The 12,865-nt window shown below is 30.8% G+C and overlaps 1 protein-coding gene across 1 annotated transcript; it reads left to right on the forward strand.

Moving 5' to 3' along the window:
* Nucleotides 1-1,837: 1,837 nt before the first annotated feature.
* On the forward strand, nt 1,838-5,705 carry LOC114411980. Its single transcript, XM_028375734.1, has 7 exons — nt 1,838-2,595; nt 2,693-2,779; nt 2,972-3,181; nt 3,688-3,852; nt 4,026-4,079; nt 4,165-4,311; nt 5,063-5,705. Exons 1-7 carry the CDS (start codon nt 2,176-2,178, stop codon nt 5,438-5,440), a joined length of 1,461 nt encoding a protein of 486 aa, XP_028231535.1. The 5' UTR covers nt 1,838-2,175; the 3' UTR covers nt 5,441-5,705.
* Nucleotides 5,706-12,865: the final 7,160 nt, after the last annotated feature.

A 12,865-nucleotide genomic window follows, 5' to 3' on the forward strand; every position in this document is an offset into this window, starting at 1 on the left:
TTATTTTATATTTTCTCTCTCTTTCCCCTCTCTTTATTGTCAAGAGTTTATACGAATTTTTAGTGAAAATAACATTAAGCTGAAATGCATATATTAAATGAGTTTGAAACTCAAATTCGTTTCGGTTATAGTTTTTACTGTACTGTGATAATAATAATGTTAAAGGCTTGATTACTTATTATCTCATTCATCTTACTCTAACTACATAAATCTCTGATGTATATTTACAAAAGTGAATAATTTATTTTTAGAATTTTAACTATAAATGTGCTTGAGACAGAGTATTAGATGTCGTAAATGGGAATTAGCCTAAAGATGAACCTTTTGGTGTGTTAGAACAAAGAGAGTAATAGGATAATTGTAGTAACAAACCTAATTATCCACATACGATACAAAGAGTCAAAAAGGAGTTAGGACTAATAATAATAAGTTGTGATTGTTGTTTCCACACTAACCATTGATGAATCATAATAGCCTGTTGCCAATGGATATAAATATAAATTATTAGGCATGGCCCATTAAAGTTGCTTTGGTGTCTGGTGCATCTTACACCGGAGGTAGCTCCATAATCTTAAAGTCAATTTTCTCTTGGGCCGTATCAAACGCAATTAATAATATGAGCAGAGGAAAGTAAAAGCAGATATCCCCAGGGAAGGGCGAAATAATATGCCGTGGGGTTGGAACACAAATAGGATGACAGCACAAAAATGAAAGCACACACTAGTACTGGTGCAATGCAACCATGGGAAAAGAAACCACGATGAAAGTTGATTTGAAGTAAATATTGAACACATGAATCCCAAAATAAGTGTAATATTTGAAACAAATATATTTCAAAATAAGTGTTGTAATTGACTTTTCCATATAGCATTAATTATCTTTTTCATCAATATCCCTTATAAATGTCACTTTAGTTTTTGAATGTAATATTAATACTATTCACTTTCATCTATTTAATAAGATTAATTTTACAAAATTATTATTCCCTCTGAACTAATAAGCCAAAAACTGATCTTATGTTTAGACTTAAATATAAGTAAAATTAACAAATTTTATCTTATTTAATATTATCATTGTTAAAATACTCTTCATTTAATCATAATTCTCTTTTCAATGACTTTTTTTATTCATGATAGGAAGTTTCCATAAAGAATATTTTAGAAATAATTTTATTTTTTTACCAGAGAATAATAAAATTAAATGATGCCAACTAATTTTTTTTAATTATTATAAAATTAGTTATTTTTCTTATATATGAGTTTAAAGTGAGTATTTATTTATTTATTTATTAATCTTTTTATTTTGTGTAAAACAACTTAAGAAAATATTTGTTTTGGAACCTAGGGAGTAATTTTTATTTAAAAATAATTTAAAATATATTTAAACCCATAATAGAGTACATTAGTGATTTTTTTAATAAAAAATAAATAATATCCTAATGACATTTATCAAAGTTAAATTGAGACCAGGGTTATTTAATTACTTACGTAGGAGAATTTATATATTATTACTCTAAAGTAGTTTATTTATTAAATTAACGTAATCAAGTCAGGGTACGAAACTGTCTGTTTATTTACAGTTTTAATAATTTAGATATTTTGCCATTATGCAGTTAACTTAAGCGGAAGAATTTTCAGTTCAACTCAATAAGAACAAAAACGCTAAACGACAACTTCAGTTTTTTTTTTATTAGATTGAAACAAAAGTTATTGCAGTTTGTAGAAGATTCATATTCCAACGTAATTGCTTCGGTTTATATTCCTATTCTGATTAATTGCGTGACTATAATGCTACACTATTTATTTGGTACAAAATCGGAGAGAGAGGAATAAAACAAGAAGAATCCATGATGCAACATGCATCACATACAATAAATCTTGGTAAAGTTTTTATTTTTTCTGTGTTTAATTATTCCAGTGTCTGTCTACAGAGTCCTTTGTTGTTTTGAGAGGTAAAAGGTAAACTTGGAAAATGCAACCCCACCTATCTGTGGCCTGGGTCTATTTTGTGTGCTGGTGCTAGTTTTGATGGTGTGGGTGCATAAAATTAAAATCACTACTATATTCTCTCTCTCTCTCTCTTTCTGGTTAGGACCAGTAAGAGTTGTTGTTGTTTATAATTTGAAAACGTCAAGGCAGCCAACAAACTAGGGGGGTTGTTCTTCATCTGTTTTGTATGGACATGAAGAAGGGATATTCAGTTTCCTTGACAAAACAACAACATAAGAAAGAGCCATTTTTTGCAGTTCATCACACAAGAAAACAACACCAATGCATCCAAGCAAATCATGATGCCACAGAAGAAACAAGCTCACAGCAAAATCAATATTCCCTCAAATTGGCTCTTTCTTCCACTTCCCAAAATACTACTCTACTACTGCCTGCTTTTGTTACTTTGCTGCTACTTGTTACCTCAATTGGCACAGCATTCTCTCACCCCACCATTGTCTCCAATTCTTCTTCACCTTTGCCACCAGCACTCTCTCACTCCAATGCTAATAACCAAACTTTGAGACCTGCTGCAGTGCTGCAAAAGTTGAGGAGAATCAGAACTCATCTCGACAAGATCAACAAGCCTGCTGTTAAAACAATCAAGGCATTTTCCTTTGCTTTGCTTTCTGTGACAATGACGCCACCACTGCATTTTCCTTCTACTGATTCAGTGATATATGTTTCTGTTCCCTTTCTTGCAGAGTCCAGATGGGGATTTGATTGATTGTGTTTTGTCTCATCAGCAACCTGCGTTTGATCATCCTCAGCTCAAAGGGCAAAGACCATTGGTAATTAACTTCATCCAACTCATATACCAAGGAAAATGAATGGCTTTCCTTTGAATTACACAGATATATCCACATTCCTCAGAATTGTGGAATTCCAAAGTAGCCACTACCAATCTTTTAGTCTAAAGGTTTTATTTTGGGGATTGAATTTTATTTGAGAGACTGAGAAAGTAAGAGGCTTAAGGTTTTCAGGATCCACCAGAAAGGCCAAAGGGACACACCAATGGAGAAACAGTCGTAGAGAGCTTTCAGCTTTGGACTGATTCTGGTGAAGCATGCCCTGAAGGAACTGTTCCAATCAGAAGAACAACTGAACAAGATTTTCTACGAGCAAGCTCTGTTAGAAGATTTGGAAGAAAACCAAGAAATGTACGGAGGGACTCAACAGGCATTGGTCATGAGGTTAGTGGTTACAAATGTAATTTGTTGAATGTAGAACAAGTTGAACTTTCATTTCCAATTCAATCTTTTCCCTGCATTGTTTACCTTTCTCACAATGCATTCATTTGAAAGGAAAATATCTGCGCTTATTTTTTTTCTTCAGCATTTTGCATTCATTTTCATCCTTTTCCTTGTCAGAAAGAAAAGAACAACCCTGCTTTTCCTTATCCATCAAAATTCAACATGAATTGCAAAAACATAAGACATTGAAGGGGGACACCACTTAGAAATGTTTGCCTCCTATGTGCACTAAAAAGTAACATCGAAATCATTTTTCCCATGAGGAGACTCTTGAATCCCCCTGTTGGATGCTACATGCACAAATTTTTTTCCAGCAGAAGCTAAAAATTGAAATAAATATTTGAAAAAATAAAAGGCCTGAGAACAGTGTAGGAAAAGTCATTCTCATGCATGCATATGTGTATGTTTAATGATAATTTTGATTTTTGACACACATCATGTTGCAGCATGCAGTTGTTTCTGTAAATGGAGATCAATACTTTGGAGCAAAAGCAAGCATAAACGTGTGGACGCCTAGCGTAACTGATCCATACGAATTCAGTTTGTCACAGATATGGGTTATTGCTGGATCGTTTGGTAATGATCTAAATACCATAGAAGCTGGATGGCAGGCATGTCCAATGTCCATATATACTTGTCCAAAAATTCACATTCATCTATTTTTTTTAGTACTAAATATTGTGAAGGTGTTGAAGAAAGTACTAGGATTACACTTCTCATTATTATTTGCTTTAGTTTTTAGTCCATCAATTTCTAGCTAAATAACAAGCATACTTTCCTTCAGGTAAGCCCTGAGCTATATGGAGACAACTATCCTAGGTTCTTCACTTATTGGACAGTAAGTAGTGCATGTCTCTTTCTTCTTCCTTTGTTTCCTTGTACCCTCTTTTCTTTCACATCTTACAACATGTGCTATTTGATAGACGGATGCATATCAAGCAACAGGATGCTACAACTTACTATGTTCAGGATTTGTCCAAACCAACAACAGAATAGCAATAGGGGCTGCAATCTCACCAAGATCCATCTATAATGGCAGACAATTTGATATTGGATTAATGGTTTGGAAGGTGAGTCTTCTTTTTTTTGCCAAAGCAATTCAACACCTAAAGTCAACCAAAAAGAAAACACCAATTAAGGAGAAAAAAAGGGTATTTTAACACAAAAGGCTCAATGGTTTGGAAGGTGATTTGTTGTTAATTTAAGCTTTTATGCTTTTCAAACCTTTATTTGCTATTTTTCACAACTTGTTTACATTGACAAAAAAAGGTTAAACATGCATAATCCAATTAAGAATTAAGAAAATCGTATCTAAGTGAAGCAATAATTCGTTTACTTTTTGTTTTTTCTTTGCCCTTTTTCTTTTGAATTTTTCTGCATGTTATTGTTATTCAAATGGAAGATTCCCTTGCTTTCCTTGAACGAGTGTCCTTCATGGGGTCGACTCTTCCTTTCCTTCCTTTATTAAAGCAATATTTCGCGGCTCACGCTTTTCTTTTTTATTTTGGTTTTCCTCTAACTGGCATCTCGAGCCTAGATAAGAGGGAAAAAAATTGTCTTGCCGCTTACTAATATTTTTCTCAGTTTCATTCTCCTCCAATAATATCATTAATAATGGTAATCAACCACTTCATAATAGTACTAAGACATGCATTAATTAATTAACCCAGAAGGGGAAAAACTTTGGTGTTTGCATTTATGCCAACACATTAATGTTGCTTTAGACAGTTGTAGTCGAGCTGTAACATACTATCATGTATTTTTCCTTTTGCTTTAAGAATTCTTAGATACCATACCATAATGAAATTCTAATGTGTATAGGACCCAAAGCATGGACATTGGTGGCTGGAGTTTGGGTCGGGGCTACTAGTTGGGTACTGGCCAGCATACTTGTTCAGTCACTTGAGAAACCATGCAAGCATGGTGCAATTTGGAGGGGAAATTGTGAATTCTCGTTCAAGGGGCTACCACACTGGCACTCAAATGGGTAGTGGCCATTTTGCTGGAGAAGGGTTTAGAAAAGCAGCATATTTTAGAAACTTACAAGTTGTTGATTGGGACAATAATTTGCTTCCTCTATCAAATATTCACCAGTTGGCTGACCATTCCAATTGCTATGACATAAGGGTGGGATCAAACAATGTTTGGGGAACTTACTTTTATTATGGAGGTCCGGGAAGGAATGTGAGATGTCCATGAAGATATATATAATATATTGGCTCCTATTATAAATAAATAAATATATTTTTTATTTATTTTCTCCCACTTTTTTTTTAAATTTTCTTGTGGGGACTTTGCTTTCATCAGAAGCTTCAGAGTTTGGCTATATTTGTTAATTTTGGCATAATTTTGATTTTGGCTAACAGGTTAGAGACAATTTGTTCTGTTACTAACATGATGTAAATCTACGAAAAATATCTTGTCAGTTTATAGCATTAAATCTAGGGGTTTTGTGTTTCTTCAATTCCTATTTCTTTCCCCGTTGCAATTCAAAGAAACTTTAACCTTGCGGATGGTGTAGTTGACTTTAATTGGTCAATAAACCTGTAATGCATCTTGTCTTGCCTAGATGGAACCATAATTTTCCATGCTTCCTAAAGAAAATCCAGTGTAAGGTAGTACATATTTTACTGCTAATGCATCCGTTAAATGTGGCCTTGCATGTGGGGGGAACTACAAAGAAGCAAGTTGCAAACAAATCTTAAAAGACTAAATGCTTTGAACCTTCTATATCTTAATGAACCTAAAGATATCTTAACCAAAATGAACCTTCTATATCTTCTTGGTAAATAAAAAGTGAATATTTTAATGTGGATGGAGTGACCGCAATTAATTTTGCACCGTAAATAAAATAAAGAAGAAGAATGATTTGAATACAGTGAAACCCAAGACCAACTAACGGTGAACAATCGTTTTCCCTACCAAGCTTGTGTTTTTCCACGAGTAATTAAAGCTTAAATACTACATATTGGGAAACACAATACAATGCATAATAAAACATTTTTCTTTGAATTTTGAGTCGGCGATAATTAATCTATGTAACAATATCCAGTTTCTTACAGAACCACACAAAATAAATATACTAAATAACACCTTTTTGAAAGCTAACAGTCAATGTCATAACTGCATCATTTTATTAAATCTTAGACCATCCGAAACTAGACAAAGAAGAAAAAAGAAGGGAGCACATGGGTCTTGAGAAAAATAAGTTGCTGGTGTTACTAGCATAGCACATTAGGCATTAGCATCCTATATAGTGTCCTAATGGATGTTGGTGGCATTGTGAAGTGACACAAGATATGCATCTTTTCAAAAGAATAATAATATATATTTAGAAGGGTAGAATTGTAAGGCAATAACTGACGCTTCCTTGCGTGACAACAAAGCGATCCCCACCACATTCGATTAAAGAACAAAGGACAGTGATCATGGTCTACACAGGACTCCAGAAGCGTATGATAGAAGAGTGCATGTAAGTATACAAGGAAATGAAAGAATACCTTTTATTAGGAGCTAGGGGTTATGCTGGCTCAAACTGGAAAGGCTTATGAAAAGATGATTCGCATATGAAGCAAGAGAAGGACATGCACTCTCTTTTCCTCAACCAAACAATACCACTTTCTTCTAGGATGTAATGTCAGCAATTAAACGCAACAGTAAAGCAAGCAACAAGAGCTACTTTAATTTCTTAATTTCTTAGAGGGAAAGTATGTATATTGCAACTAAGCAACTAGTAACGGTACATGTTAGATTCAAAATTGTGTGGCGCAGTGGTAGTGTCCCTTTCCGTATAGTTATGTTAATGGATAAATTATTATTTTGATTATGTAAATCGATTGACAATTTAGTCATAACAAAAAATTTAATTTAATTTAATTTCCCAAGTGGGTAAAAAAATGTGACAATTATTTTTGTATATAACTTTATGACAAATTATCCCTTAAACTTTATAATTTAATGTTAAATTAATTTTTGAAAAATATAAATTAATGTTAAATTGATATTTAAATATTATAATTTAATAATGAAATGATTTCACAAACTTAACAATAAAATAAAATTATCACATTTTTTACACATTTAAAAGATTAAATTAAAATTTTAATTTTTTGAAAGACTAAAACGATCTGTACATTTAGGTACTAAAACGATAATTTACGCATTATAAAATAACTAACATAATAGGTTTATGATAAATATAATGTGAGTAAAACATGACATCTGTTGTCTTAGTCACTTTCAATCTTTGTGTTTCTCGTGAGCATTTATCCGGAGAGGGTTAATATTAATAAGATAAGAGCTATTCTGGATCCATTTTGAGCTTGATCTCGTGGCTCAAAGCCCACAGTAACTACTACTTAACCATCTTAAATGTAATTTACGCGTTATATAAGACATTTTATGTTTATTGGAATATTTCTAGGACTCAAATTACGTATCTCGTATAAGACTTGAGTGTTGAAGTGTATATAAGTGTTTGTAGGTTTTATTTCTCACTAGAAGTGGTTGCCACTCGATGGAGTCCTCTAAGTGCCCACCATGTTCAAAAGTAACAAAATTTCTACAAAGTGTACGTGTAATCACTAATTTATCAGCGTTTCCTTTTTAAACATACGAATGCTTCGGTTGTCTAAAGTAATAATGGTATTTACGCTATATATGTATACTTGAGGTACAGCTTCGTTAGCACAGAAAAGAATACAATCTAAAACAAACAAAACACACAAGGTGGGGGTATACCCCAACTACCACAGTTCATTCCTAGGGAAGAAAAGTAAACGTCAAAGAGGCTCCAACTGCGATAAGGGAGACATGGCTGCAAAAATATGTCCAAGGTGAGCTAACCTAGTTAGTCAGCAAATGCATGAGCTACTAGATTACTTATGGCACGTACGTACAACATATAAATATATAATTACTAACATAAAAGCAAAAAACTTTAATTTAAAGAAACAATTAGCGTTCTGGAAATTAATATTAGTTAATGGAATACTATCATTTATATATTTAGTTATTGTAGTATTTTTATTTATATTTAATTATAAATTTTGAAAGAAACTAAAAATGTAACAAAAAGTGTTTGAAGTGACATGGCAATGCCAGCTTATAGAGACAGGTACATCATGCATGTTTGATATAGGTATGGCGCGATTATTTTAGAGTGGTCCTTACTTCTTAACTTTTGGACACTTGTTGGTATTAAGATTATTTGTTATAGCAACCAAATTCCTCTCACTTTTGTACTTAATTATACAACTAATAATGTGGTAATAAATTTTTGTCTGACATAAGTCAATACTTTTGTTGGTTATGCATGAAGAAAACGAAGCACACGCATAAGATATATAAGATTGAAAGCTTGTTACCAACGAGGATATAAATTTCTAAAGAGTTGGATGGGTAAAGGAAAGCAAGAAACTTCAAGAAACAAAATAAAGATTTTAACCGCATAGTGATAATAGAAGTTATTCAAAACCAAAATTTAAAAGGAGGGATAAAGAAACAGGTCATCAAAGGTGATGAATAAATCTACTTGGACAATCAAGAGTGTCTTTTTTTTAACCCTAATTAGAATATTTAACTCTCCAATGAAATTTAGAAGTATATCAGAAACTTTAGTTTAACTATAAAATTAATTTTCGATTCCAGACTTAGTCATATTTAAGTTATTTTATGCAAATTTTATGTATGTTATCAACTGAATTGTACTTATTAGATAAATAATAATTAAGAATGTCTAACATTATATTTGGAAAATTATTTAAAAAGTTTAAAAAATTGAAAAATGTCTATCATAAGATTAACAAGGAGATTAATCAAGTGTCAAATTTTCTACTTGGACATAAAATTTAAAAAACTTATAAGTAAATGAGATCGAATTAATGAAATAGTCAAATTTAAAAAAATCATTTAGATTAATCAAGTGTCAAATCAAATAAAGCATTAAAAACTCAATATCTTTAACTTTTTCAACAAGAAATCATAAATATTCAAGTACTAACAAGGAGGTCGACGTATATTAACCAAACACCAAATAATAATTATGCAAATACTTAATTAAAGAATAAAAGTATAAAATAGCAATTAATATTTTTTAAACAAAAAGTAGTTTGTCTACTAACTGGCCCATTAACCCACGGACTCAAACCCGTATAACTAACGGGTTAAACAAATGATCTGTAAACCCAAGCCCATATATAGCTAGTTCTATATATAAAGAAGCCATAACGGTTATCGGTGATTAATGAAGTAGTATATGTTACAAATTTAATTTTCAATAATAACCTTATCATCTAACTATTATATGATGAATGCTTTATTTCACTAGTTTTATAGATTAAAGCTTATAGTTTAAATTAAATCGAATTCAATTATTTTCATTTCTACTTTAACAGATAATTACATGTTTAATATACAAGAGAAATAGAGACGAAAATAAGTTATATACTTATGTACAGTCTATATACAAAGTTTGTGAAGAATGGAGGGCGTAAAGTAGTGACTAGTGGGTACATACTTGTCTGTCAAATACTGCATTTTCATCGAGTTTTTTTTTTTCTCTCCATAAAACAATATCAAGTTTTTGCTCCATTAATTAAACACAGATTGTGTTTAAAAAGTCTATTTAAAGCAGGCCTCGTTATGTTATATCAGCCCAATAAGTACGGGTATCCGTCGACCCAATTAACAGCAACCTCTTATGCTGACCTATAGTATTCCTAAAGAGCATTGCTAAATAGTGCGAAAAGATTTGGTACGAAAATATGGCGAAAAGCATCTAAATACTTGATTGGTTGATCAATAAGTTAAAAATATATAATATGCAGGATTTTATGAAAATCATGGTGGTTGTTCTACTTAAACTGTTTTCTACTGTGACGAATTCATCACTAATTAGCTTAATCCATTCCTGAATCCCCTTACAACCTTATTAGTTATTACGTCCTGCCCTGCTTATTCCATGGTACCATCTAATGCAACCAATAAACTAAATGTCATCTTTCTTAATATTTACAGACAATAAATCATTTTATGCCACTGATCCTAAGAACAGACAAAACATAAAAAAGGATTTTCTATACTACAGGAACATTGACACATTAGCACAGTTGGGGCAAGTCCAATTTATATCTAAGCCTAAAGTGCATTTTAGGATGAGACTATTTTTTTAACTTATTGAAGTTTATTATTAAGGCTTTTTAAGGTGTAAAATTACTTACTAAATTACTATAATCAAATTGATTTGATTTTTTTTCTTTCAATTGATAATAAATTTAATCATTTAATCTTTTTATACATTATTTCTTTTAAGTGATATTTAGCTATTTTTTAATTTTGAAAAGCTTAATCATACTTAAATAACAAGAATTGTTGACAACGTTTCATACACATTATATTATATTATATTATATATATATATATATATATATATATATAATGAGTAATTATTATTTATGAACATCAATATGTTGGTTGCTTTGAATTATTCCGATGTTTGCAATATTAAATAAAAAGTTATATTTTAGTTAAAATTAATTGAATAATAAAAGTAAAATAAACTAAAGAAATAAAAAAATATTTTTTTTAAGGAAAAAAATACTTACCAATCAAGAGAAAGAGATATGTTATAGTAAGTGCATGTGTGCATTCACTCATGTTTGCGTCATTTAGAATCTAGTTGCTGCAATTTATGCGTTTTTTGTTATTGGACTATAGGTTTTACTAGTTGATATACATTAAGAACATTGTTCCAAACACACACAAAGATGAAGGATTATTTTTATAGGATAAAAACATTTATCTCAACATTATTTAAATGCTAATTTCTATTTTTTTAAGTAACAAATATTAATAATTAACTATCTTTTGAGAGACTTTTTTTTTGTCCATAATTTTTAGGTTCTCAAGTAAAGGATTTACTTATCTCACGCTCGGGTCAATCTTGATCAGGGCAGAGGAATACAAAGCAAACAATAAATACACACAAAATAAATAAATAAAATCCCACGCTTCAGGATCAAGCAGAGGAATGTATGGAATTCTAAGAAAAGTTCATGATTTCTATTTTATTTTCTTTGTGCAAGATATAATAATAAAGACAATTTTTTTTGTCATTCGACCATTATGCATTGTTCTGCTGCTAATTCGAAACTATCTCATTAATTTCTATTTGTCGCGAGTAATTTATTCATCATGCCTGTTGTATATGACCAGTGATCAACTATGTGACTAGAAAATATCAGCGAAGATCCTGCCAGAAGAATTAAAAGCTAAAAAAACTTTGGATTGTTCATAAATTCGGTAAAGGAAACTGGATCCAAGAAACACATAGCAACTCATAATGTCAAATACTTTGGAATATGTTGGTTTAACCCAAACAGGGATCACCTGTGTTATTAGACCTTGAAAGGAAAAAAGGACCAATATTTGCTTTTGGTAATGTTTGTGTAAAGAAGCCACAGTGGATTTTTGGAGGAGGGGAAACAAATATATATCAAAAGGAACAAATGAAGAGTTTATTTATGAGTATAATTCCAGCAAAGCAACAGTGAAAACAAAAAATAGTAGCATAGAAGTGACAAGGCATGATCAAGCACAAAATTTTGTGATCCAACAAAAATACCACCTTACTTCCTAAATGCATGCATCGTTCAAATTATGAACAATGACATCTTTGAAAGGAGACGAAATAGCAATGCTTAACTTTTAAAAGATTATTACTTATGCATAGAAAAGTTGGATGTTCATAAGAAAAAAGAAAAAAAGTACTGGGAGAACTAATAGGGAATGAGATTTGGTAGCCTTTCTTAGTAGGTGCAGGATGAATAGGGATGGATGTATGGAATCAGTTCTGTGAATCGGAGGAAGCATGAGTTTTTTTTTTTTTTTTTTAACTTCATATAATTATATTATATTAAATTTTTGAGTTTGACTGGTTAAGTCCTTAGATATAACAAACTTTATTCGTGAATTGACGAATTATTCATTTATTCAGCCTAAGTTCAATATATAAATATTATTAATTTGTTATATGGATCTTTAATTTAGATTGTTATTGTTTATTTTGTTATGTTTAAAATGTTTATATATTTTAGTGTGATAGACTTTAGTTTAAAAATGAAATCAAATTTTTTAATTTTAATTTTAAAAATTTGTCACTTTTTTAAAAAAATTTAAAAAAACATTTTTTTTTAAATTAATATTTACATTTATACATGAGGTTTTACGGGTCAAATATGAACCTTAAAAAAATCCATTTATTTATAAACTAAACTTATCTCATTCGACTAAAATGTTAGCTTATATGTTGAATCTTAAACGGGCCAAAGTGATCCATATATTCACACATAAGGATGATGCCTTACTCTTTGAGTTAGTTGGGAATGAGATTTTCTGTGCATCTCTTTGGCTCCTTAACTTGAAGATTTTTTTATAGTGCTCCTGGTATTGTTTCATTAATATATTATTATATTTGGTTAAAAAAAAACTGGAAGAATTAATTAACAAGCCAACCTTTAAACAATGCTAATCCTTTAATTAAATCAGATATACATTTAGAAAACAATGATACTTTTATAAAATAACATGTAAGCATGTCAGATATTTTTTTGGACATAACACTTA

This window comes from Glycine soja, chromosome 5, assembly GCF_004193775.1.
Source record: "Glycine soja cultivar W05 chromosome 5, ASM419377v2, whole genome shotgun sequence".
NCBI lineage: Eukaryota > Viridiplantae > Streptophyta > Magnoliopsida > Fabales > Fabaceae > Glycine > Glycine soja.